Source organism: Cupressus sempervirens, chromosome 10 (assembly GCF_028749045.1).
Source record: "Cupressus sempervirens isolate cs-2001-9-10 chromosome 10, ASM2874904v1, whole genome shotgun sequence".
Classification (NCBI taxonomy): Eukaryota; Viridiplantae; Streptophyta; class Pinopsida; order Cupressales; family Cupressaceae; genus Cupressus; species Cupressus sempervirens.
In genome coordinates this window covers 42091016-42117221 of record NC_143127.1, presented here as the reverse complement: position 1 = coordinate 42117221, position 26206 = coordinate 42091016, and the positions used below count along the sequence as shown (strand labels likewise).

General features: G+C 40.3%; 1 protein-coding gene across 2 annotated transcripts in view; it reads left to right on the top strand.

The window, feature by feature from the left end:
* Positions 1 to 26206, top strand: part of LOC149532469 (protein PIN-LIKES 3-like) — a 312523-nt gene that overhangs the window by 181530 nt on the left and 104787 nt on the right. For both annotated transcript variants that reach the window (XM_089805078.1, XM_089805077.1), the window contains 2 exons: positions 5986 to 6228; positions 6402 to 6458. In XM_089805078.1, the coding sequence (XP_089661204.1) occupies positions 5986 to 6228; positions 6402 to 6458 (300 nt within the window). The remainder of the gene's footprint in view (positions 1 to 5985; positions 6229 to 6401; positions 6459 to 26206) is intronic.

Sequence of the window (26206 nt, the reverse complement as noted above, 5' to 3'; positions counted from 1 at the left end):
ATGTAAAAAATCAAAGTTTGCAACTAATAAACAAAAACTACAAAACAACAAACCCTAGTTTGCAATTTAGTAAAAATAAAAAACATTCAAGATTTGCAAATGAACACTAAAAAAATTTAACAAAAAATGCATACTACACTAACATGCAAAAAAAAAACCAACACTTACCTCTTGCAAATGAATTGAGGAGTGTTGATATTGACTCCTTAATGCTCCCAATGCAATTTATGGCCTCCCCAAATGGACTTCTGATCTCTTTGGTGCTTTTCCTTCTTGCCGGTTGGAAACCTATGGATTCTCTTTTCTCTTCTTCTCTCTCACTCTTCCTCTCTTCTACTTGTACTAAGCAAATAGAAGGCTCTTTAGGGTTATAACAAAGAGGAAAGTCAACTTAGAAAGCAAATAAAACATGTGTTTTTTTTAAAAAATTGAATTTTCTATCCTTGCTGCCGCGGCCGATTTCTGGAGATTCACGATGGCGATTTTGGCGATTTTTGCCATGAATCGCCGATTTTGGCGATTTAGGCGATTCACAAGAAAAAATTGCCGCCAGCGATTTCCGATTCCAAAAAAATCGGGAGCCATGAATCTTATCGCGATTTTGGCGATTTCGGCGATTTCATGGCGGTTTTTGGAACTATGGTTGAGAGGGTAAGACACTCGGGCAATTTTTTTTAAGAACCCCCTGATGTGTCTTAGGAATGATTTTACTTCGGTCACATCTGTCAATGGTGGCATTTCCAATATCACTTGGACTTTGTCTAGCTTTGTCTTCAAACCTTCCTTACACACGATGTGTCCAACAGTTTTCCTTGGGGCACCATTAATTTGCACTTCTTAGGATTTAGTGCTAGTCGTGCGTGTCTGCATCTCTCCATACACTGCTTGAGTGTGGTTAGGTGTTTGTTCTCTATGTTAAAAACTAATGAATCGTCCAAGAAAGCCTTGAAGTTACGTACTGACATCTTATCAAAGACGTACACGATGATCCTTTGAAAAGTGCTCGGGGCATTGCATAGACCGAACGCCATCCAGTTGTAGGCATAAACTCTATCTTTTACCACAAAGGTTGTTTTTAGCTTGCCCTCCTTGATGATGGATATCTTATTGTAGCCAAAATATCCATCCATAAATAAGTATATTCCATGCTCAGCCACTTCCTCCAAAACGCTATTAGTGAATGGTATCGGGAATGGATCCTTAATTGTTATTGTGCTCAAACAATGGAAATCCAAGCATATTCTTATTTGAGTGGTATCATTTTTTAGTGAGATTTTAAATAGAGACACCCACTCACTTGTCTGTACTTGAAAGATAATACTTCAATTGAGCATTCGGTTAATCTCATCCTTGAATTGTGCAACATAGTTTTTATTCATCTGGTATAGTCACTTCCGTATGGGTACTGCTCCTTGTATCAGTGGACTTTGGTGGATACATAATTCTGGTTGCACTGACTTCAGATTTTTGTACGTCTATGAATATTTTGAATGGTGTTGCTTTCAGTATAGGATTCCAATCATGACCCACAAAAATGTCTTTTCGAGTTGACACCATCCGCTATGTTCACAGTCTTCACTGTAGGTTCTTCATATTTAATGGGTTTCTCTTCGTTGAATGTGTGTGCGGACGTTTCATCTATTGGTGCATCTCCTTCCTTGAATTCTATGTATTCTTTTGGGAATCCTTTCTTTTCATCTTCCTTATTTCTTTCTTCAACCCCTAACATGTGACAACTTGAGAAGAGTTCATAGTCCTCCGTATGCCAATGGATTAGGCCATTCAATGAGTCCAAGTCGTCATCATCGGATCCTCCTAGTTTCAGAATCCCTTCTTCATCGAGTTCCATCCTTTTCTTTCCTTCGTCGTCTCCTTCGCCTTTAGAGTTTGACAAAGATGCCATGTCTTCTCCCCCCATCTGGGTGTGTAGGTCAATTATGAACCTGCGACCCCCTCTTTCTTTTCTAGTCATGTTTCACCTTTGCCTGTGCCGAAAGAGTGTTTCTTTTCTAGTCATGTTTCACCTTTTCCTGTGCCGAAAGAGTGTTTCTTTTCTAGTCATGTTTCACCTTTGCCTATGCTAGCCAGCCCCTTCCGAGGATGGTGTCGTAACCCTTCCTTTTCAGTGCAATGACCACAAAATCGAGCATGAAGGGTTGTGTCTCGACTGTTACAGTTTGCACCATTAAAATCTCAAGGGGTTTGATTTCGTGTTTTTCAGCACTAAGGAGTTCGAATGTAGGCGGACATAGGGTTGGTTATCCTAACTCTTGCCACATTTCCTTAGGTAGAATATTTATGTTAGATCCTTTGTCCACAATGGTGTTTGTTAGGATGGTTCTCAGAATACTCATCTCTACCACAGCCGGGTGTCTTCCTGTGTTTAGTACGAGTAACATTAGGTTTGTCGTGGGGGCTTCACTTCCACTATGGGTGTTCTTATTTGGCTCATTCGTCTTTGGGGATGGTGTCATGTTTAGCATTGTTGTTCTTAGCTGTGACATTGCAAGAAGAAGGTCGTTTAATTTCATAGGAACCTCAGCTTGCATTACTTGCTATATAATGTTCTATTCTGCCCAGGTCCTCCTTGAGGTACCCGTAGTGTCATTCATTTGCATTCTTTTGGCCATCGCCTTTTCTATTTCTGCTTTTTGCCTGGTGCATCCTTCTCTTCTCCTCTTCAGGATCTAGATATGTTGCCTTTTTCACTTGTGCGCAGGTGGCTATTAATACTTCTTCCTCGCTTCTTTCTATAGTCAATAGGTTCACCCTGGGCTTGGGGCATTTCCAGTCTTTGTGGTCTCTAGGACCACACCATCTACACAATAGTTGCAAGTTTTTTTCATGGTACAATCTCTTGCAAAGTGGCCCCATATATTGCATGTGTGATATTGTATCATTGGTTGTACAGTTGGATCATTTTGTATCGGGTTGTGGCTCCTGTTATTGTTGTTGCCTCCTCTTTTGCGTCAGTTGTTTCGATACCCTCCTGAAGTGGCCGTGTCATTTTTTGTATTTGTTCCGGTAGCTCTTGAGGTGGACACTTCTTGCGTCAGTAGCACTTGCTGGTGACCTTTTGTTTTCATATTGAACATACATTCTTTGGTGGGATGTTTGACAATTTGATAGATATCACAAAATTGGTTCTTGGGGCAAGTGCCCTTTGTGTGACCTTCTTCCTTGCAATCCACACACCATAGTTCCCCTTCGATGTTTTTCTTCCTGTTTTTTAATTCTTTCATCAAATGCAACATATCTTTTTGTAATGCTCAAATCTTTTTATTCAATTCTTCATCACTGCTTTTGGAGGATGAGTCTTCCGAGTTAGAAGATCTGCTCTTTTCATTTTCCTTGTTTTATGTTCGCTTTTTGAATCCATTGCTCGGTTATATGCATCAATGTACGATGTCGGAGGTACTATTTTCATCTTTTTTTGAAGTGTTGGTCGTAGCCCTTCGACAAACCATTGTTTATTCAACTTGTTGGCTGGTGGGCTTTCCATCTTTCCCACCAACACCTTCAGTATCCTTGTGTATTCGCGGACTATCTCATTCTTCCCTTGCTTTGTAATGTAGATTTCCACTACGATCTCGTTGTCATCCCTTAGTAGTCGAAATTTTGCTGTAAATTCTTTCTTGAGTTCCACCCATGTGGCCACCTTCATTTGGTCAATGTTTGAAAACCAATCGCTTGCTACGCCTGTTAGGGTAGTTGGAAACTAACAGATCCAGTCATCCTTGTCCATTACGCTACTTGTAGTCTATACATTGTTTCACATGTTTTATAGTGTCGAACTGGGTCAACCATCCCATCACCAGTAAATTTAGGTAGTTTCTCTTTTGGCCCTGCCATTGTTAGCTTCTGTTTTGTTCTTCTTGACTTCTATGCTTGTTGTGCCCTTGTGTTGTTCTGCACACTCACATTGTTTTGCGTACCCGCATTGTTCTGCACAACCATGTTACTTTGTACAATTGTGTTACTCTATTTTGGTGCGATGAGTTCTTCTAACAACCAAGATGTTCGATTATCGAATTGTATCCGTTTGTCTGGTATGACGGGGACAAAGAGTTTACCCTACGCTCGTGCTCCTTCGACACCTCAAGTCGTGTTGGTTCCTTCTCTTCTGTCTGGATTGTTCACCCTTGGTGTATACAACTCTAGGAATTCCTCGCTTGATTCTTCGATCAACCTTAGTCTTTGGAACTCTTTCCTTGTCTCTTCTATCAAATCCTCTTGTGGATGGTTAGTCGAATGCACTTCGATGGTCAATGCTCCTTTGGCATTGTGGTCACCTTCAATCACACCCCCTTGGTACCCATCAGTGAGTTGTTGAAGTCTATACCTTCGTTCGACTTGTGTGCGAATTAATGCTTTATGTGCTGTGCGTACATCATTTTCTTTTCTTTTATTTCTGTCCTTATTAAGTAAATTCGGCATCAATCTTCAAAACACATCTTTGATATTAGGTTTGACAGGGTGCCAAATGTTTACCGTATAGGGTAAATGAATATTTATTGCATTCAGAGACTCGAATATGACACAGAACAAGACAATATTCATATAAGCAGAGTATACAATCACGAGTACAACTATAATGATAATCCATAGTTCAATAGGACGATATACATATATATCCCGAAGGGGCAACTCAACCGTTGCACGACCTTTTAGGTACTAACTAATCCTGTTGGCTTTGTTATACTTTTGCCGATAACAATATTCTCTTTTTCCTTTTTCAAAAGTGTTAGGCATGATGACACATTGGGACACACACTTAAGATGCCCATGGATGAACATTCTACCCATCCTCTTTGTTGTGACAATAGGAGTTCCTCTATTAGACATTCTTCTCACCACATTCTTCCTTCCATTTTCTTAAAGTTGTTTTCTCCATTTGTACAAATTTAGGGTGATCTCCCCTACAAAATAGAGCCATTGGATGCTAAGAACAGCAATAGTGTCTCCAGTATTCACCACAAAGAAATCATCTTTAAAATTGATAGTTGCTCAATTGTAGCCTTATTTGTGGATTCTTCTAATACACGTCAAGTGTCCAAGAACACTTCTCCAAGTATCATAGCAATACATACTGCCAACTAGGATTATTGCCAAAAATAAAAATCGAATCTGCATCCTTCAAGAAGTTTGAATTCTCCCCTAACACTGAAGTTTATGGAAATTCTCGGAAATTGGCCAAAAGCTCATGAAACAATATTGCCAAAAATATAGACATTACACGCCAGCTGTTCAGTTTCTTGGAAGTTTGATGCTAATTCGCAGACACTGAACTGAATGGATCCATACTGTATCATCTTGAATATTTACATTTAATCCCAAATAATGGAAGATATCTTAGCGAAACATACTATAATAGATATAAGCACTCATATTGAGACATAATACACATCACTCTTAACTAGTTGTATACTTTTTTCCCTTTGTGGCAGTGATTTACAGTCTGTTGTATACAGGTGATAGAGGAAATAATATGAAAGCAATCCCCTTTTTGCACCAGAGATTATGAGTGCAAACATTAGAAACAACCATCTTTAGTGAGCTATAAGTTCTCAATGTGGTCCTGATATATAGTACCCTAGCTGCTTTCTTGCTTAGAAAGAATAGAAAATATACATTTCGACCAAAATGAATGAAATCTAAATATACTTTTAGGATATTTAAATATTCTCAATGATGGTTTTATTATCATCCAAGATTTAAATGGTCCTGGATATTGCATAAACATTTTTCATTGTCTAAGATACTAACCTCTTAATGTTTCTCTGTGTACTATTGCCAAATTTCTACTTCTATTTGAACAAAATCTAGGTGCAGAGAATGCAACATTTTCATTAGCAGTTCAGTGAATTAAGGTAGAGAAGCCAGCTCTCTAAGTTTTTGCCGTCAGATCACTAATATGTTTTTCATCGCAGCATATGTTGCCCAATGTCTTGATAGAAATGAAATTTGAATATATTTTGTTTACAGGCTGCATCACTAGTGGGCTCAGCATCAGTAGCAGTTCAGACAATTGTACTCGCATGTTCACTTGCACCTTCAATTCCTTTTTTCAGAAAAAAGATAACTATGGATACTGACGAGCTGTACGAAAACAGCTCTAATGAAGAGAGCACATATGAATCTCAGCTTGTTTTAGATGACCAGGTTCTTTGGATCATCTCATTTGTCCGCCTTATTGCAATGCCTCTTGCAGGCTTACTACTAGTGAAGGTAAGCTGTTACTTTTATCTTCTTACAATTAGGATGTACACAAATTTGAGACTGTCTTTTTCTTATTCGAATTTCTGTTAAAGATTGTTTTCTGCTGAGAGCATTTGGTTCACTAAATTCTAGTTTCTATAGTGAGTATTGAATCTTATATTTGTCTCTGTGTTATAGTGCAGATACTGCATAGGGTGCATCTACTACCTCCAAATCCAATTTGTATATTGACAATCCTGGTGAGTAGGAAAATCAGAGAGTAATATTTGTTCTTTCTGAATTACATCTTCTCAAAAACATTAAAGGTGAGAGAGAAAATAATGCCTTCCACATTTGCATGGGCTATATTATTAGAGTGTATTGAAAATCTTTTGAAATTAGGAAAATCATCAGCCTTGTTATTTAGGGAAATATTTTAGAGAAGTCTTAAATATTTTAAATGTAATATTTAACCAAATGGGTAATTGTTGATGAACGCCTCTGGATACTAGGGTTGGGAGGATGCACAAAAAAAATTCTTTTATATACCTTTAGAAAAATAACTTAAATCCAACTAACAATTAATGAAAGATATAGCAATGAATAAACATACACACGAATACCAAATTTATGTGGAAAACCCGATATGGGAAAAACCATAGTCAAATCTGCACTTTTCTACCTCTGTTCTTTCTCGTTTGTATTACTCTGCCTTCACATTTGATCCATACATTATTCACACCAATTCCACAGTCAATGCATCCTTTCACACTCATATATGTACAAGCTTGAACATTGAAAACTCAATGAGGTCAGCCACGGAAAGAGAAAAAATGTGTACACAAAGTCAGCCCACATGAGCACAATTACTTAATGTAATGTCCTCATTTTTAGTAGGTTCCTACAGTTGGCCAGGTCAATTCACCATCACAACCCTCGTGAGCTGACAGTGGGATTTGAGGGTCTCATTTGTGTGGTTATAGGCTTTCCAGCAGCCTAGGGTGTGTTTTGGCTCTGTTTGAGGAATTACCTTTTTATTGTAAGTCAATCTGTTAGTTCTAATGAGCTCAGTTGAGTTAGAGGAGTTGGAGGATGCTCTTTGTTTTTATTTTAGGCTTCTAGTTTGAGCTCCAAGAATCTTGGAGGGAGTGTCTATTTATAATAAGTCACCCCATTAGGTTCATTCATCATCTTTCATCATCACAATCACTTTGGTGTTATCAGAGTTTGATTTTGATGCCTCTTCAGTTGTTTTCGCAAGATGGGTGAATTATTATTATTATTCATATAAATACGCTAAGGTTGCTTTTTTTGATAGTGTTGCTGGTTGGTCACCTCAGTATCATAGCCCGTTGGAACCGGGATGAAAAGTTTAAAATCATGGGAACAAGAACAGTAGCCTTACATGTTAGAATTTTAAGTTATGGTGGAAAAGGTCATTTTCGAAACCAAAAGCAATTAATAAATCAGATTATAATGACACTTTATTATATTTTAATATTGTGTGTGGGAAAACTTCTTAAGTGAAGTTCATTTGGGAAACTTTGTGCCATTTGGAGATTATAAATATGAGCCCATTTGATGAGTAAAGCATCCAATTATTTGATTATCTTATTTTGCTCTTGTTGTCTTTGTGACATTTTGTGAGTTTGAAGTCCGTGCCCTTGCTGAAGTATATGGGTTTGGGATATACAGCTGAAGTATTGTAGATTTAATTCTGAGAATCTACAACTGAGGTATTGTGGACTTTTGAGCTTTATTATTGTCTCCTCTTTCTGTATTAACTGTGGCTGAGGAGCATTTATACAATTGAATATTGTAATTTCTTTGTTGCTGGATGAGGGTTTAATTTGTAGATTGGAGTTTGGTAATTTTGGATATCCTAGTTTGTTCAATTTGCATCAGATTAGCATGTTGGATTTACAGCTTGAATGCCAAGGTTTCTTGTATTTGGCTTGATTTCTATATCAGTTTTGGGCAACATTTGTAAGGGTAGACTGTGAATGCTAGATTGAAATTGGACCAGGCGGCTTTCAGTTTGACTTTGCAATTACATTCTATGGGAAAGACCAAGGTTCTTAATTTGTAAAATTCAGTTTATATTATATAGTTTGAAAGTAAACAGGCTAGCTTCAAATTCTGATTTATAACAATCAGCCAACAATTAAATTCCCTTTTCATTATATTGCTATATGGTTTGTTGATGAATGAATTCAGAGGCTAGTGTGAATCATTTTAGAATTGTTTATTGGTGTTTGGTATTTATTTATGCAAAACTTATAAGGTCAAAATCAAATAAATTTGTGATCAGTTTGTTGTACATTTTGATATTGTGTTTGAAAATTTAAGACATCATATATTCAGTGGTAATTAGGCTGCTTGCCAAGTGTCTGACAAAATGTCAAACCATTCAAATGTGAAAGAAATTGATGCTTGATTTAGCTATAACTAGACAGAGTTATTACACATAATGCGGTTCATGTTAAGAGATGAAGGGGACTCAATTACAGCATAACACGACATCCATAAATGAATTTATCTAGGCACAATCATCACAACCACCTTTAAGGTGGGACCCAAATGAAATGTATAGAAATACATTAAATCACATTAGCAAGTAGGCCCCTTAACACTCTACATATGACACCATGTGAAGCACAAAACACCACAACAAGACCTATTTCAATCTCATAACCCTTCCTCCAACACATATCCGGACTAATAAGATACGAATCAATACGTCAAGGTTAGTTGACTTGGCAAGAGACCAACATAGACCAATTTCACAATTAGAAAAATGTGGCTTCATTTGCAAAGAAAACCAACATATGATATTTGAACTAGAACATTGCACAAACATTAAAAACATGTCTACCAAATTGCACAACCAGAGATGCCTATGTGGATCATTCTTCTAACCTATATCTTGACCATTCTTAACATGTAGTTCTTTTAGAAACCAAACACTTCCTACTGTAGATTTGAAAAAATGATGGTACCATGCATTATAGTTCCAACACTATAAGCCATAAACTTTTTATGTGGAGGAATGCATAATGTTCTCCCATAAAGACTTTGTTTATCGCATGGATAAATAGATTAATGCACACAAACAATGAACAAGAATAACAATACTCCTTTTATTATTCGCATATGCCAAGAGATTACATACAACTTCCAATGATGATTTACAATGATCTCCGATGGGGTATATATACTTCCTACCAAACCTTTCCGAAGGGGTCCATCGGTTACATGACAATCCTAATCTCCCCGTTGGCTACACAATGCTTACCGACGACATGAACCCGTTGGCTACAATACCGACAACATCATTCCCCCAAAAGAAAAGTCGTCTCCTGGTGACTTCAAAACTAACAAAAATAGGAGACCACAAAATACAATATAGAAGGAATACATGCTAGAGAGGAGGCTGTGATCTTGAAGAATGCTGCTGTCGGCGCAATTCATAGACTTGATCCGTCCGGATGCTCAAATCCTTCTAAATCTGTGTGTTAACCTATACAGCTTCTTTCAGAAGAAGCACTGCATCCATAGCCTGGGTCTTCACTAACTAAAATTCCTACTCAGCCGCTTCCTTATCCCGCAAAAGGGTTGTACGCTCAGCTACCCATGCTGCTTGTTGGCTGGCCAAATCCACATTTACCTTCTCTCTAGCCTCCCTCTCTACTGCCAGAGACCTCTCAACTATGACCTTGTCTGCTGCCCTAACCGCCTTCGCACGCCTGCGAGCATAATAGACTTCTTTGTACAATCCTACTATCTCGTGTGTCAGCTTCTCCATTGGAGTGGTGCATGGCCCCAACTCAGGTTCAGTGGCCCAATCTGCCAACATCTCGGGTTTCTCAACTGTTGGCCAACCCCTCTCCTCAAAGCACAAATGGAATCGCTCCAGAAAAACCCCCCTGATATAAGCCCGGACTAGATGCAACTCTTTTTGCCGAGTCAAGGCCTGCAAAGCAATGGTGTGTCCCTTCTTCAGTGCAACTTGCATGGCTCTGAGGTAGTCCCTGCATTTGTCCTCATCTGACCCATAATCCTCCTTCACCACATCATCTATGTTCCACTCTCCATCACTACTTGTTTCTACCACTCCAGTGGTAACCATGTCCACACCTAGTGCCGCCTCCTTCTTGGGCGTATCCTCGGACTGTGGAAATGCCATCTCTTGTGGCTCCAATATGGTTGCTAGTCCTGGGGAGACCCCTCCATGTCTCGGGGACTGAATGGACGAACCGACCAATGTAGGAATGAGTCGGAACTGTTGCCGTAGAAATGTGCTCGCTCTATCCATCATCTCCATCCTCTCGTGCTGCTTTGTCTGTGTTGGCTCCATGCTCTCCTTTTGCTATGTTGGTTGTGCTGACTGTGCCTCTGTCAACAAGGAAGACAATATAGTGATTACAGCATCAGAGCCAATCACATCCAAACGAACCTAGGGTTCAGGCTCTGGCTCTGGCAACTCTATCAACTCTGGCATTGCTGGTGCAACAAGGTCTAGCGTACAATCTTGGGAAGGCATGCCCTCGGTCATAGCTATAGGAGACACAACATCTGCCGCGACCGTCGAGAAAGCAACATTTGTAGTGGCTGCTGGTGCAACATTTGTCGTCGTCCGTGGGACATCTGCCACTGTCGGTGGAGTCAAATGACTAGTGCATGACATTGACCAAACGGAGGAATGTGTGAAATGGTGGTAGACAAGTGTGCTGAATTTGGCAACTGGGGCAGTGTGAAAAATGTGGACTCGCTAACTACTGGTTCTCTGCCAACTTCCACAGAAGTACTGTCTTCCTCGTACTCAGGCCCACTGCTCTTTGAAGTGTCCTCCCGTTCACTGTCCGTGTCCTTGTAAGCCTCCAATCCTTGGAATACCTTCTTTTGCCCTGCTGCTATTCCACTCGTGTCCAAATGTCTCCAATAGAATATTGGAGGCTCTCCGAGCACCAACTTTCCCCGTGGTGGAGCCTCAAAATTATCCATTGGTATCTGATTAATTGCTACCTCCAGGAACAGGCCAATGGCATGGTGCGGCATAAAGAATGTCTGGTGTTGAAGCGTCATGAACTCCTCCATCCTGTCGGTGAGGACCATAGCCCAATCGTACACTGTGCCATTCATGATGTCGTTCATGCATACAATATGTGACAAAGCAATATCCAACACCCGACTTGCCCCTATCAACTTGCTCTTGATGATATCCATGATGCATCTCTAGTGGCCCTCTCAAATAAAATCTTGCTGCAGCCCCTTGCATTTGGCACCCTTGACCACTAATTCCATTTCTTAAGGCATAAGATCACGGCCTACTAACTTCACCCAATATTGTTTCCATTCCTGTGACAGCTTGTGGTTCTTGATTTCCACTTTCCGACCTCCTTGGCCAGGGATGCCAAAAAACCTGGTGAAATCCTTAGGTTTAAAAGAAACCGTCATCTGATGCTTCTTGTACAGAATGTGCTGGTTCTACTGTGCCGATTTTATGCTTCTATCATGGTTCGCAAAATCAATTCAAACAATTGAATAGAGAAAACTAAAAGCTGGATAGCCAAATGCACTTGTGCTCATACCAAAATCTGTTTAATTACCTCTGTGTCCGGAGTTTCTTGCCACCATTTCTGGCACTCGCTGCCATGGAGTCCCTCAAACTAAATTGTAAGGTGCGTGAGTTCAGCCCTTACTTTTTGCTTCTTACTGGAGGAAGTTGATGGCCTTGCAACTCAGATTCCAGAAGCTAAAACTTTGGCATTCTTCTCCATATTTGTCTTTAACTGGTTCTTCCACTGCTTCCGTTTTCCTGTTGATTCCATAATAACGGCTTCTTACTTGACCACCTTTATAATGTAGGGTTTCTCCTCCGTCGCTTTTGCCTTCCCACGGATAATATGCCTCAAGATATAATTTTTCTTTTCCGATGCCTCTTACTTTTTCCCACAATTCCCTTCTAGCTAACGGGTGGAAGATTACTAGTCCGCAGAAGTGTTGTTGCACCTTGAAGAACCCAACGAATGGAACCAATTATCAATGCCTATGATGAAGCCGTCTCTTCCTTCCTCCTGCGAAGGGATGCTCAGGACTGCAATTTATTCCATTTGTGGGGGATTTAAAACATAACCATCAGCTGCGGGAATGAACAACTCATGGCATAGAGATTAAAATACCAACACCATCCCGTGGAAAAACATCGTCGGAATCTAACACTGTGCATAGAAATGCAGGATAAGCCGTGCCCATTTCAAGGCAAACTCGTGGGAGGAGACATCAACCACCGAATTGATAACACTTTCATCGAAGATAGAGTGCAATGCCATAGAAATAAAAGACACCCGTGGAAATGAATGCGTGGCCTTAAAAACTCCTCGCAAAAAGACACACTGCCTGCGGAAGGATGTCTGCGGAGCTACCTGCGGGACACATTGCCTACAGGACAAGTGTCCACAGAAGCTCCCGCGGAGCACACTGTCCGCGGAACTATTTGCAGGACCCCCTATCTGCGGCATGCTTTTGCTGTTTTTTTTTTTTAGATAAAAAAATCAATTCTTTTTGACTTTCGCCATTCTTTGACGACGACAGACTCGTTCTGCCATGGTATATTTTTAGTTTCAAACCATTGACGGCTTCCAATATTTCTTGGTTGTCTAAAGTCCACAACTTTGTTGCTTCATTATAACCTACATCCTAGATTTGGTATGGCCCTACCCACTTGACTTTAAATTTGCCTGGTTTGATTTCATTCCTTCCATCATATTTCAACACAAATTGTCCTAGTTGAAACTTGTCTAGTTTCAGGTGTTTATCATGCCACGCCTTGCGCTTGTTCTGTGTCACCTCCATGGCCCATTGTGCTAATAACCGCTTCTCCTTGAGCTTGTTGAGATTATGCAACCTTTCCCATAGGCTTTCCATTTCACCCAACTTATTTTCCAATGTGATTTTCAAGCTTTGTATCGTGAACTCTGCTGGTACTATTGCTTCCGCCCCGAACATCAACTGGAATGGTGTGTTCCGTTGTCACCTTGTACGTCGTGCGGTATGCCCAAAGAGTAGAGGGCAATTTTTTTTCCCAGTCTTTACCTTCAACTGCACAAGACTTGTAGATAATTGATACTAGGATCTTGTTCGTAGCCTCAACCTGTCCGTTTTCTCTCGGGTAGTACGGGCTCAATAATGAATGATAGATCTTAAATTCAGTAGTGAGTAGTTGGATAACATGGTTAACAAAGTGTCCTCCCCTATCACTTGTCAACTATAATAGAATCCCATACCTGGTAATAATTTGCTTAAAAATAAATCTTGTTGTGCTTACTGCCAAGTTATCCAATAGTGCGCGTGCCTCCACCTGCTTGGTCCGTTACTCCATCCCTACGACAATGTATTGGAACCTTCTAATTTTTCTCACCTTTAGAGGTCCAATGAAGTGCGATCCCCATCTTTCGAAGAGTTCTTGCACGTGTGAGGGGTTAAGCAGCATGAAGTCTCTCTTCAACAGCTTCCCAGCCATTTGGCAAGTGTCACAACCAATGACCCATTCCCATGTGTTGTTGTACATTGTTGGCCACCACAGTCTTGCCAGTAGTATCTTCCTTGCCGGGGTGTCGGGTCCCATATGTCCTCCTCCTGGTCTCTCATGCGCTTCCTTCAATACTTTCGGTATTTCCTCCTCCAACACACACCATGGCAAGATGTGATTCAACCCCATTTTGTACAGTAATCCATTAATCAACTGAAATGTATGGCTTCTTAATACCAATTTTCGTCTTTCATTCTCTGGCATCTCCCTCAGTGGCTGTCCCATGGGCAAGTACTCCCCAATACTTGTGTACTATTTTGATAGTATTGCAATTTGGAATAGCTGAGCATCAGGGAAATCATCATTCACGCCTCCATTCGTTGGTTCACCTGTTTTAATCTACGACAGATGGTCTGCACTGACATGTTTCTTCCCAGCTCGTACAATGATTTTGAAAGTGAATTCCTGTAGCAAAAGTAGCCATCAGCTGATTCTTCCTTGAATGAAAAGTTTATTTACCAGGTACAATAGAGTCTGATGGTCGACATAGAACACGAACGGTGTTGCTAGGAAGTAGTGTCGGAACTTCTGTACTGTGTAAACCATGCTCAATGCTTCTCATTCCATTGTACTGTAATTTTTCTCTGCCTTAGATAGTAGTCGACTGGCGAAGTACACTGGATGATCGAGTTTGTGGTTACTCGTCTGTGTCAAGGTTGTGCCTATTGCATAGTTGGATGCATCAACCTGAATATGAAATTATTTGTTCTAATCCAGATATGCCAAGATAGGTGCTGTGGCCAACCGTACTTTCAACCCTTCAAATGCTTCATCTTGCTCTTTATCCCATTTGAATGCTTCCCCTTTACATGTTAACTTGTCCAGCGGGTATGATACTTTGGCAAATTTTTTGATAAATCTTTTATAATAGCCTGTGTCCGAGGAATGACTTTACCTCCGTTACATTTGTGGATGGCTGCATTCCAATATCACCCTGACTTTGTCTAGATCCGTTTTCAATCCTTCCTTGCAAACTATATGTCCCAACAACTTTCCATGTGGAACCATGAATCAACATTTTTTGGATTTAAAGCTAATCGTGACCTCCGACATCTCTCCATACATTTGCCCAATGCCGTCAGATATTTGTCCTCGGTGCCAAATACAGACCAATCATCCAAGAACACTTTGAAGTTACCAACAAACATCTTGTCCAATATGTGCAGTATGATCTGCTAGAAAGTCGCCGGCACATTGCACAAGTTGAATGGCATCTGGTTGTACTCGTACACCCATTCTACCACAAATGTTGTTTTCAGCTTGTCTTCTTCTGCTATGCAAATTTGATTATACCTTGAGAACCCATCCATAAATGAGTAAATTTTATATCTAGCTACCTCCTCCAATATGCTGTCTGTAAATGGTATCGGGAAGGGGCCTTTGACCATTACTACTTTGAGACATTTGAAGTCAACACAAATCCAAAATGTGCGTGGTATCCTTCTTCAGTAAGATTACTATGGGTGTCACCCATTCACTTGTCTGCACCTTGAAAATAATGTCGGCCTCCAGCCTCCTGTTGATTTTTTCTGTAACTCGTGCCGCATATTTCTTGTTCATCTTGTAAGGTCGCTTCCGTACAGGGACTGCACCTTCAACCAACGGAATGCAATGAACACACAGCTCTAGTGGAACCCCCTTCAAAGCCTTATATGTTTAGGCGAAGACATCTTTGTACTGCAGGAATATTTTAAACGTGGCTGCTTTTAGTACTGGATCCCAATTATGTTCCGCTAGTATGTTCTTTGGTTTACTTCATCTCCCGAATTCATGGTTTGTACCATGGTTTCATCATATTTTATCTTCTTCCCTTCACTGAATTCATGCGCAGGTGTTTCATCCAATGGTGCATCTCCCTCTTTTATTTCCCTGAATTTTTCTAGAAATTCGTTTCTAGTGTGCCCTTCCTCTATCATGAGCATGTTGCTGTATATACTAATATGTTAGCACGAAACACTAATCTATTTAAAGAAACAAAGCATTAACTAACAAGATCAATATAACATATATAAGAGACTAAAGAGGAACCCCTAATTAGGAATGTGAGCCAAATGAATGGACTCTCCTAATAGGAATTAGCTCTTTGCTTTGTAGATGAGTCTAAATGAAAGATTGGTATGTATGCTCAAAGGACTTCAAGTTTGCTTCAATGGTGGATATGGAAAATGGAAAATTGGTAGCTTTGTGAGCTCTCAATTTGGCATTACAAGGGTATGGTTTAAGGGCTTTGTTTCTCAAACTAACATTATAACTTTAGCTCAAGGATTGTGATGATAATGGCTTGGGAGGGGATCCAATTTATAGGCTAAAGGCTTGAGGGTTTGAGGGCTAAGATGCAAGGATGGGGAAAAGCTCATGGAGGGCTCAGATTGCATGAGAGGAGAGCACATAGATTGTGCTTCCTTACAACCACTCAAGGAGTGACACATGTCACAGCGTGAGTGGATGGAGGAAAGGGCGAGGATGAGTCAACAAAAGAGGCTCAAGGCCTTAAAGACCCTCATAAATGGCTTGTAAGAACAATGAATGGGTTTGTAAGAGTCTTTTATGATTTTGTAAGAGCATTCATGGTTGGGTGGTTGGGATATTTTGGAGGGAGTTGAGATTGTTGACTTTGCTTGGCTTAAGAAAGTCTTAAACTTGCTTAGGGAATGTGACAAGGTTAGGGGGGGATTAAAGGTGATTTAGGATTTAGATTAGGGATGTTAGAGATATGCAAGTGGATGGCATTCAATGAGGGTGGGTGAGTTAGTAGCTAAGCTTGGTTAGTATAGGTGGATGGGGTGGATTAAGCTAAAAAAGGGGGTCTAGAGATAGGTTTAGGATGAGGATGAAAACCTTCTAGAAGAGTTTAGAATTTCCTAAGATGAGGATAAAAGGTTTTTTTTTTTTAAAAAAAAGTTTTATTTATTTCATGGGTTTGGGTTGAGGAGATATTCATTAAAACATTTTTAATAAATATGAGGATTAATATTTAACCTTAATTAAATATTTTGAGTTGGGATTAAGGGTAGAAAGTGATGGGATTAGCCTTTAATCAAAATTAAAGAAGGATTAGAAGATTTTGGAAGAGGTTAGTGGTCTTAAGGAAATTGGCCAAGTTTTGGGCAAAAAAAAAAATTAAATATTTATTTTGGGATTTTTGGTCAATTTATTAATTAAATAATTAATAAATAAAGAAATAATGTTTAAATAAGATTTAAACATTTTTGGGAGGGATTCCTTAATTAAATATTTTTAATTAAGACAAGGGGATTTAATGGCATAAAAATAAATTAATTAATTAAATAAATAAATAATTAATAAATGATGATGTCATCAGGGACTTTTTCAAAAAATAAAAATACTTTATTTTCTAAGAGATTTTAGGTGTCTACATTTTGCCCCTCTTTGATGTGATGCCGCAAGTGTTATGGCATCAAAGATAAGAAAATAAGATGCCCAAGGCTAGAGCAGAAGAGAAGAGAATGGATTGCGAGATGCCCCCTCAAGGAGGCGGCGGGGAGAAAAAGCGAGCCTCGATGGCTTCTTGAAAAGTACAAGAATCTTGGCGGGTGGGAGGACGAAGAGTGGCTTAAGAGAAGAGGTTTAGTTAGCTCAAACTCTCACTATGGGAGAATGATAAAGGGGAAAATCAGAGGCACAAGAGTAAAGCAAGCTTAAGACTTTAGGGAAGGTGGAGGATGAAGGAGCGGAGCCCTATAAAAAGGAATATAAGATAAGGAGATGGATGATGGGATGATAAAGTTGATGCAATAGGATTTCAAAGAGTCAGTTTGGCGGAAGATGGGTTTCGGAGATCCCTAGGACTAGGATTGTGGATCTCGAAAGATGAGGCTTGGTGGATTGATTGGATTGGTGGATCCCTAAGACTAGGATTGTGGATCCCTAAAGCTAAGAGTGATGATTGATTCAAAGAGATACTGATACATAAGCTGGGGTAGGAGAGACAGATGCTGGATATGGATGGGGGATAATGGAGATGAAGGGAATCCATTGAAGCATTTTGAGCAGGGGGATACTTCAAAGAGAAGTACCACCATGTAGTTGAGCACTAGATTTGCTATAGGACTGTTGGTTAATTGCCAAGGTTACCAAGAACATCAAAGCCTTTTCACCAACTGTCCAGAGGACTGACGAACTGACTCAAAACAAACACGCAAGGATTGCCCCAGCATCACACATGAATCCTAGAGGAAGCAGCGTGGAACCGACACTGGGTAACCCACAAGCAGAAAAGAAAAACAAACAAAAGACCTGATCAAGACCTTACGCTCAGATTTGCAATAACCCCAATAGGTTATAACTTTTTCAGACACCAAAAATCTTTATACTTCAGTTGTTTGACATTTCGTCAAACACTTTGCAAGTAAGCTCTGATACCACTGTAATGACCCTCCTTAAATCTGCTTTCAAAAAAGCTGATGAAAGCTCAAGGAATATTATCAAACAATTCACATGCAAGGGACGTATGACTGATATACTATTTCAGCTGGCCTCAAATGACTTTTTCTTCAATTTGCATCAATGAGAATCTTGTGCTAGAAGACTACAATGGACTACACAATGACCTAACATGAGTGTGCTACTAATTTTGACAATATTCAGTGCATATATATGATCTAAGCATGAGAAATGAACACCTACAACCAACTGATATTTTTACAAACAGTTGGTATGCAAACTAACCTGCTGATAAATAATGATATTGTATTGCTTAAATGACATCAGCAACTATTATCTTCTTAATTGCAATGAGAATTATAATACTCATTAAATATGGCCAAGACTTTGGCATTTACATGGATTACAAAATGATAATGCTGGTATAATGCACACTTACAGCTGAAAGCTTATAACACCCTAAAAAAGATACTAACAAAAGAACTTGGTTGTAGATGGCTGAAATAATTTCCTTCTATGCTGCCCTTTCTGCTTTGCTTTTTTCGAACTGCTTTTTCGGCCTACTTTTTCGTACCCACTTTTTCAGCCTGCTTTTTCGGTTTCACTTTTTCAGGACAGCTTTTTCATACCCGCTTTTTTCAGCTTGCTTTTTCGGTTCGGCTTTCTCGGACTGCTACTATATTGAATCTCAAGACCATATCTTTCAATGGCGTCAAGATTTCCAGCTTGAAGGGATTTCGTCCTCCAAACTATTGAGACATAATCTCCAGAAAATTTTCCAATTTCTTTAATATTTCCAAGCATGTTTAAAAAGAAGCTCTTTCATTTCTTTTATAGTGTTCTCACAAGAGCTCCATCCTTTGTTTTCTCAATGTGGGATAAAACATAACTCTCTTTATGTAACTTATGTCTCCAATGTGTTATAAAATAAAGGGGACTCTTTTAATTTAAATATTTCCCACAAATATTTAAATTTAACTTTATAAAATAGCTTTATCAATGCATAACAAATCTTATCAATGATAAACAAGTCTTCTTGCGGATTTTAAACAATTACCATTGACATACCACTGCCACTGGATGTCCGACCATATCCAAGATGACTTACTATAAATAGTAAGTATGCTCAAAGTTGTCTCTAAACCCCTCAAAAAGACCTGCAACTGAAACTATCTAGGCCAAATGGCCTCTAAGCCCCTTTAATGTCCTGGTTAGCCTATGGGATCGTGGGGAAATAGGCTAACGACAACATCATGTTATGAATGCTAAAAAAGGGACATTACACTCCGCCCTTCCCAAAATTGCTTGTCCCCAAGCAATGGTCGAACAACAACCCAATCAATCCACCTGGATCCCAAATGTAGTCATGAACTATACTGCTGTCAATCAACATAGGCTCCTGCAACAACCTCTGAAAATTAACCAAGAGGAATCGATAATCAAATTGACGAATACAACTCACCCAAACTCCAAAGTCAGGAACCCATGAGAAACAAGCTCTCAAAATATCAGAACCCAAGTAGAGCAGATAACCCAAACTGCCAACATAGTAAATACCATCAACACATCCCACTAGCCTATGTGGAATGTACAATAAAATTCTGCAACAACAATGAATACTCCCGCATGAAACTGCACCAAATACAGAGAATCCACACACTGCACACCTACTACAATTAACACAACTCTGCAGATCACCGATCACTGTCTCATAACCATAACACCCATGCACTGTTGATGGTGAATAGTCATTACACGGTAGATAGCAAAAACGAGAGCCCAGATCAAACTTGTCTGCCATCAACTCGTCAACACATGGATCAAAAGCAAACCGATGAACATATCCTACAGTACAATGCCAGTAAAAAGAACCAATCCCAGTCAAAGACTCATCCTGCAGACGCGATACAACCAACTGTGACTGATCATCAGCTAAGTCAGAGGATGATATAGCCAAGAGTGCAGAATCAACAACAACATCACTAGTCTTTGTGCCCTCCAAGTCAAACATACCACAATGCTCAGCTGCAGCGCCCAACTCAGCTGAACCAGCCTCGAGTGGAAACAGACCAAATATGCCAATACTAGTGTCATGGATAGATATATCCTCATCTCCATTGCCCCTATCAACCTCGACCATGGACATCCTCGGATCACCAGACACCACGGTCAGTGACTGTACAAAATCTAGTAAAGACTGCAGTCGCTCTAACTCCATGGTCACCTTAGCCAAATGAAACTGTGACTCCTCGAAAGCCAACTGTGTACTCTCAAGAATCTCAGAAGTCACCTCGAGCTGCTGAGTAAGCTCACTCACCTCATCTTCCTTGGCCAATAATGCTTTGTATGCTGTACTCCCCCACTCCATAAGATAATCTCTGTCGGCTACCAACTGCATATAATTTTGTCTCAGAATCCGAATAGCCTCCCATAAAGAGTGGATCTCCGTCAAGGAAAGATAACTGCCTCCCTGCTCATTACTAGTAGGAGAACCCCATCCGTAAACTGCTAACAACTGACGAGTAGGATCAAAATGCTCGCAAACGATAGCAATGTCTCGCTCACTAACTCTCAGCTGACTAGACACATGATTGTGCTGGCTGGTCAAACTCCTATACTCTACCCCTGGTACACTGTCCAAAGGAGTAACCTCATAATAGCTATCGTCTGAAATACTACCATCCAAATTTTGCAGTCCAACTGCTGAACTTGTATCATCAAATGGAGTGACTGAAGCATCAACATAAACCTCTGTATCAAAGGAAACTGTTGAGGAGACTAAGTCCTCAAAACTGTCCACAACATCCCCTAGGGTGTCATCTATAACAATCAGATCCTGAGACTCTTCTGTAAACTTTGTCATATCTAAGAGATCATCAACCCATTCCAACAAGAATGGTCGACTAGATACATGAACAATGCCCAACAAAGGTGTGTAAAAACTAATTCCAGCATCAAACAAGCTGCTGGCATGGATGAGAACTACACCTGGCAAACTACTAATCAAGTCCATGATGGTGCAATAGATACTACTACCAAAGAATGATAAATATCTCCGGTCAAAACGATCCCAAGTACTAAGATAAGGATCCCAACATCTAATCCATGAACGGAAACCAATTGGCAATTCAAGTAAACTTCTCACCTGAGTAATGTGAACAATACCAACTGACTTCATGAACCTGTCTACAGTCTCTGAATCCAGAGTGTGAATGCTAGATGTACTTATATCATCATCAACATGTGACCCGACTATAAAAGGAAACTGAGCCCCTGCTATATGCGCTAACTCCCGAACAAAACTCACCTTAAGACAACGCTCGTCCACATGTCTCTCAGAGTCCTGGAGAGCCAACTTCATTGCCTCCATGCCTTCCTTGATCTGCTGTAAGTCGTCACAAGAAGAACCTGTTGTGACTCCTTTCTGTCTCTCTTGCAGTTGAATCATCCAAATGTGATTCTCAATCAATCCATGTATCCTATCATGATGGGATAAAGCCGTGACAATATTCTTGTCCCTTGTCTTCATATGGCTTGCCAAACCAAGTAAAGAGCTGCTAGCCTCTATCTCATGTGAAGAAGCATCCAACTGTGCCTGATACTCATTTTTTGCAAAGTCCTAAATGCTCACTTTCTGATCAACTGTACTATCCTCAAACATGACAGTATCCTCAACTGCTGTAACTTCATCCAGCCCAACTGTACTGGAATCACTATCTGTCTCAATCGCACAATCCGGTGTCCCTATGATATCACCTTCTGGCTCATCCTGCACAACGTCTGTAACCCCTTCTACTTGTGAAGATGATGCAAATAAACCATTACCTGAAGATGTGCTAATGTCTCCCTGTATCGAATCAACATGTCTCTTAAACTCCTCATACAAGTTTCTGCCTGTCATAGGGAAGGTACGATCTTTAGGCCTATCAAAACGTTTAATCAGTCTCTCCTTAAACTCCACATATGAGGTAATGTGTGCATGACCCATAGTGACCATACCATGATGCCACCACTCGTGTGCTAACTCATCTAGGTGAATTGCTGCATACTTAATAGCTTCTTCCTCAGGCATAAGGTTCATTTGAAAGTATGTGTCAAGCCTTTGAACCCAAGCTCTTGCTGTAGACTTCCTCGAGCCATCATAATATGGTAATTGAAGTTTCCCTACTTTCTTCCGTAGCTCATAGCTCTGATTCCTGTCATGTCCACGTGGCATATGCTTCATCCGCACATCTATATACTCCCTAAAGGTAATTGCAGCTATAAAATCTGGACCTCCGGCTTCCCAATCTCTCCTCAGCTGGTCCTGTATATCAGTGATCTAGGGCTCTGGTACGGGCTACTCTGGAGCTCTAGGAGGAAATGTTGGAACCATGGGCCTCGAACTCACTGTCCTAGTTTGCTGGGGTGCATGACCGAAATTGTTCTCAACTTGTTCGCCTCCATTATGTGCCCCATCCTGATTATTACCATTCTGATTATTTTCTCCAATCACATTAGCATTCAACCTCATTTGACGAGCCATCATTTGCATCAGAAGCTCAAATCTCTGACTCTGTTCCTATGCTCTTTGCTCTGCTGATCACTGTCCCTGTGCTAAGGTGTCTAATAATTGTAAGAATCTTTCCTTTCCTTGATCTAGACCGGCATTCATTTTGTCAAACATTTTTCTCTCTATCTGGCTAATCCAAATTCCCAATAAGACCTCCACAGGATGGCAGGAAAGCGCTCTGATACCACTGTAATAACCCCAACAGGTTATAACTTCTTCAGACAGCAAAAATCTTTATACTTTAGTTGTTTGACATTTCGTCAAACACTTTGCAAGTAAGCTCTGATACCACTGTAATGACCCTCCTCAAATCTGCTCTCAAAAAAGCTGATGAAAGCTCAAGGAATATTATCAAACAATTCACATGCAAGGGACGTATGACTGATATAGTATTTCAGCTGGCCTCAAATGACTTTTTCTTCAATTTGCATCAATGAGAATCTTGTGCTAGAAGACTACAATGGACTACACAATGACCTAACATGACTGTGCTACTAATTTTGACAATATTCAGTGCATATATATGATTTAAGCATGAGAAATGAACACCTACAGCCAATTGACATTTTTAGAAACAGTTGGTATGCAAACTAACCTGCTGATAAATAATGATATTGTATTGCTTAAATGACACCAGCAACTATTATCTTCTTAATTGCAACGAAAATTACAATGCTCATTAAATATGGCGAAGACTTTGGCATTTACATGGATTACAAAATGATAATGCTGGTATAATGCACACTTACAGCTGAAAGCTTATAACACCCTAAAAAACAATACTAACAAAAGAACCTGGTTGTAGATGGCTGAAATAATTTCCTTCTATGCTGCCCCTTCTGCTTTGCTTTTTTCGAACTGCTTTTTCGGCCTGCTTTTTCGTACCCGCTTTTTCAGCTTGCTTTTTTGGTTCTGCTTTTTCGGACAGCTTTTTTCGTACCCGCTTTTTCAGCTTGCTTTTTCGGTTCTGCTTTTTTCGGACAGCTTTTTTCGTACTCGCTTTTTTCAGCCTGCTTTTTCAATTTCGCTTTTTCGGACTGCTACTATGTTGAATCTCAAGACCATATCTTTCAATGGCGTCAAGATTTTCAGCTTGAAGGGATTTCATCCTCCAAACTATTGAGACAATCTCCAGAAAATTTTCCAATTTATTTGATATTTCCAAGCATGCTTAAAAAGAAGCTCTTCCATTTCTTTTATAGTGTTCCTGTGGATGTATGGAAGGAGGTTCGATAAGCCCATAGGGCTGGATTTATTTGTAGGTGCCAATCGCGGCCGGAATCATTGACAACTTTCTTTAGGATTTTGAGGAGTGTTTTGTTAATTGCCTCTGCCTGGCTATTACCTTGTGGGAAATATGGGCTAGAAAAGTGGTGATGGATGCGGAGGGAAGTGCATAGTTCTTCCATGTTGAGATTTTCAAAGTTGCCTCCGTGGTCGGTGAAGATGGTGGATGAGATATCAAAGCGGCAAACAATGTGGTACAAGATGAACTTGGAGACCTGAATTCTTGTAGCTGAGACTAGGGGGACTGCTTCCACCCATTTAGTGAAATAGTCTGTAGCTGTTATTATCCATTTATGTCCATCAGATTAGAGAGGTGTGATAGTTCCAACTAAATCAAGGCCCCAACAAGCGAAAGGCCAAGGTGGTGCAATAGGCTGTAGATCCTGTGTTGGAGCATGCACAAGATTTGCGTGCTGCTGACATGGGAGACATTTTCTGACAAAGTCACGGGAGTCTTCTTCGATGGTAGGCCAATAATAGCCTGCTCTAAGGATTTGTCGTACTAGGACAATACCACTCGTGTGGGCACCGCAAAGTATGGAGTGTACTTTTAACGCCATTGCGGCCTCGTTTTGCTCTAACCATCGAGAGAGAGTATCGTGATAACCCCGACGATATAGCGTATTGGCTATGATAACATAGCGGGATGATTTTCGGATGAGGTTTTGGCGTTGGGTACTTGTGAGGTGAGGGGATATGATACTATCGTTAAGGTAAACGCGAATCTCATGGTACCAAGGGGATTGGGGACCAACCAAGATACAAACACGGTTTGAATCCTCATTCGCATAGGCGGGTGTAAGGAGCTACTCGACTAAAAACTCAAACTGTGTAGCTGCTTGGGGAATTTCCAAGAGCGAGCCGATAGTAGCCATAGCATTCGCTGCTTTGTTCTGCATTTGAGGCACTTGTGTAAATTGAAGCTTTGTAAAATGCTGGGTTAGCTGATCAACTAGCTCTTTGTAGGGTAGTAGCTTTTCGTCTTTAGTTTGATATTCATTTAGGGCTCGCTTGATGATGAGCTGAGAATCGCCAAAGATATGTAACTCAGTCATGTTTCATTCTGCAGCTATCTTTAATCCTGGTATGAGAGCCTCATATTCAGCTATATTGTTGGTGCTAGGGAATTGTAGCTTGAAGGCTTTTGGAATGTAATCTCCTTGAGGTGCGACCAACAATATTCCTGCCCCTGATCCATGAGATGTGTATGAGCCATCAAAATAAAGTTTCCATGGGGGTTGTTCTTCAATTAGATAGATATGCTCATCTAGAAATTCTATGATCAAAGGATATGCATCTATTAGAGGTGCATCAGCTAGGTGATCTGCTATAGCTTGCCCTTTGATTGCCTTTCTATCCACATACTGGATGTCAAATTTGCTAAGGAGCATAACCCATTCGGCCAAATGGCCTGTAAGTGCTATTCTAGAGAGCATATACTTGAGAGGGTCTATCTTGGAGACTAGTTGGATGGTATGACTTAGCATGTAGTGGCGAAGCTTTTGAGTTGAGAAAACAACTGTCAAACAAGCTTTTTCCATAGGAGTATAATTGAGTTCATAACCAACTAGGGTTCTACTGATGTAGTAGATGGCTCTTTCTCTGCCGTAGTCATCGAGCTGTGCTAGAAGTGCCCCTAGAGCAGTAGGCGTTGCTGATATGTACAAGATCAAGGGACGACCAGGAATTGGTGGAACCAAGATAGGGGGATTGGTGAGATACTGCTTGAGCTGATCGAAATTGCGCTGACATAAAGGATCCCACTTGAAGTTCTCATCCTTCTTCAATAAATGTGCAAATGGCGTACACTTATCTGCAAGATGGGAGATGAAGCGTCGAACGGATTGAAGCTTTCCCTGAAGAGTGCGAAGTTGTCGCAGTGTTTGGGGAGGAGGCATGTCTAAGATAGCCTTGACCTTCTTGGAGTCGATCTCTATACCTCGTTTAGAAACTATAAAGCCTAGAAGCTTGCCAGATGTGACCCCAAAGACACATTTCTTGGGATTCAGCATGAGATGATATTTGACTAACCTATCAAAGACTTTCTCCAAGTCAGCAAGATGATCCATGAAGGTATGAGACTTGACCAAGATATCATCCACATAATCCTCCAAAATGCTATGGATAAGATCATGGAAAATGGCTGTCATAGCTCTTTGATAGGTAGCCCCAGC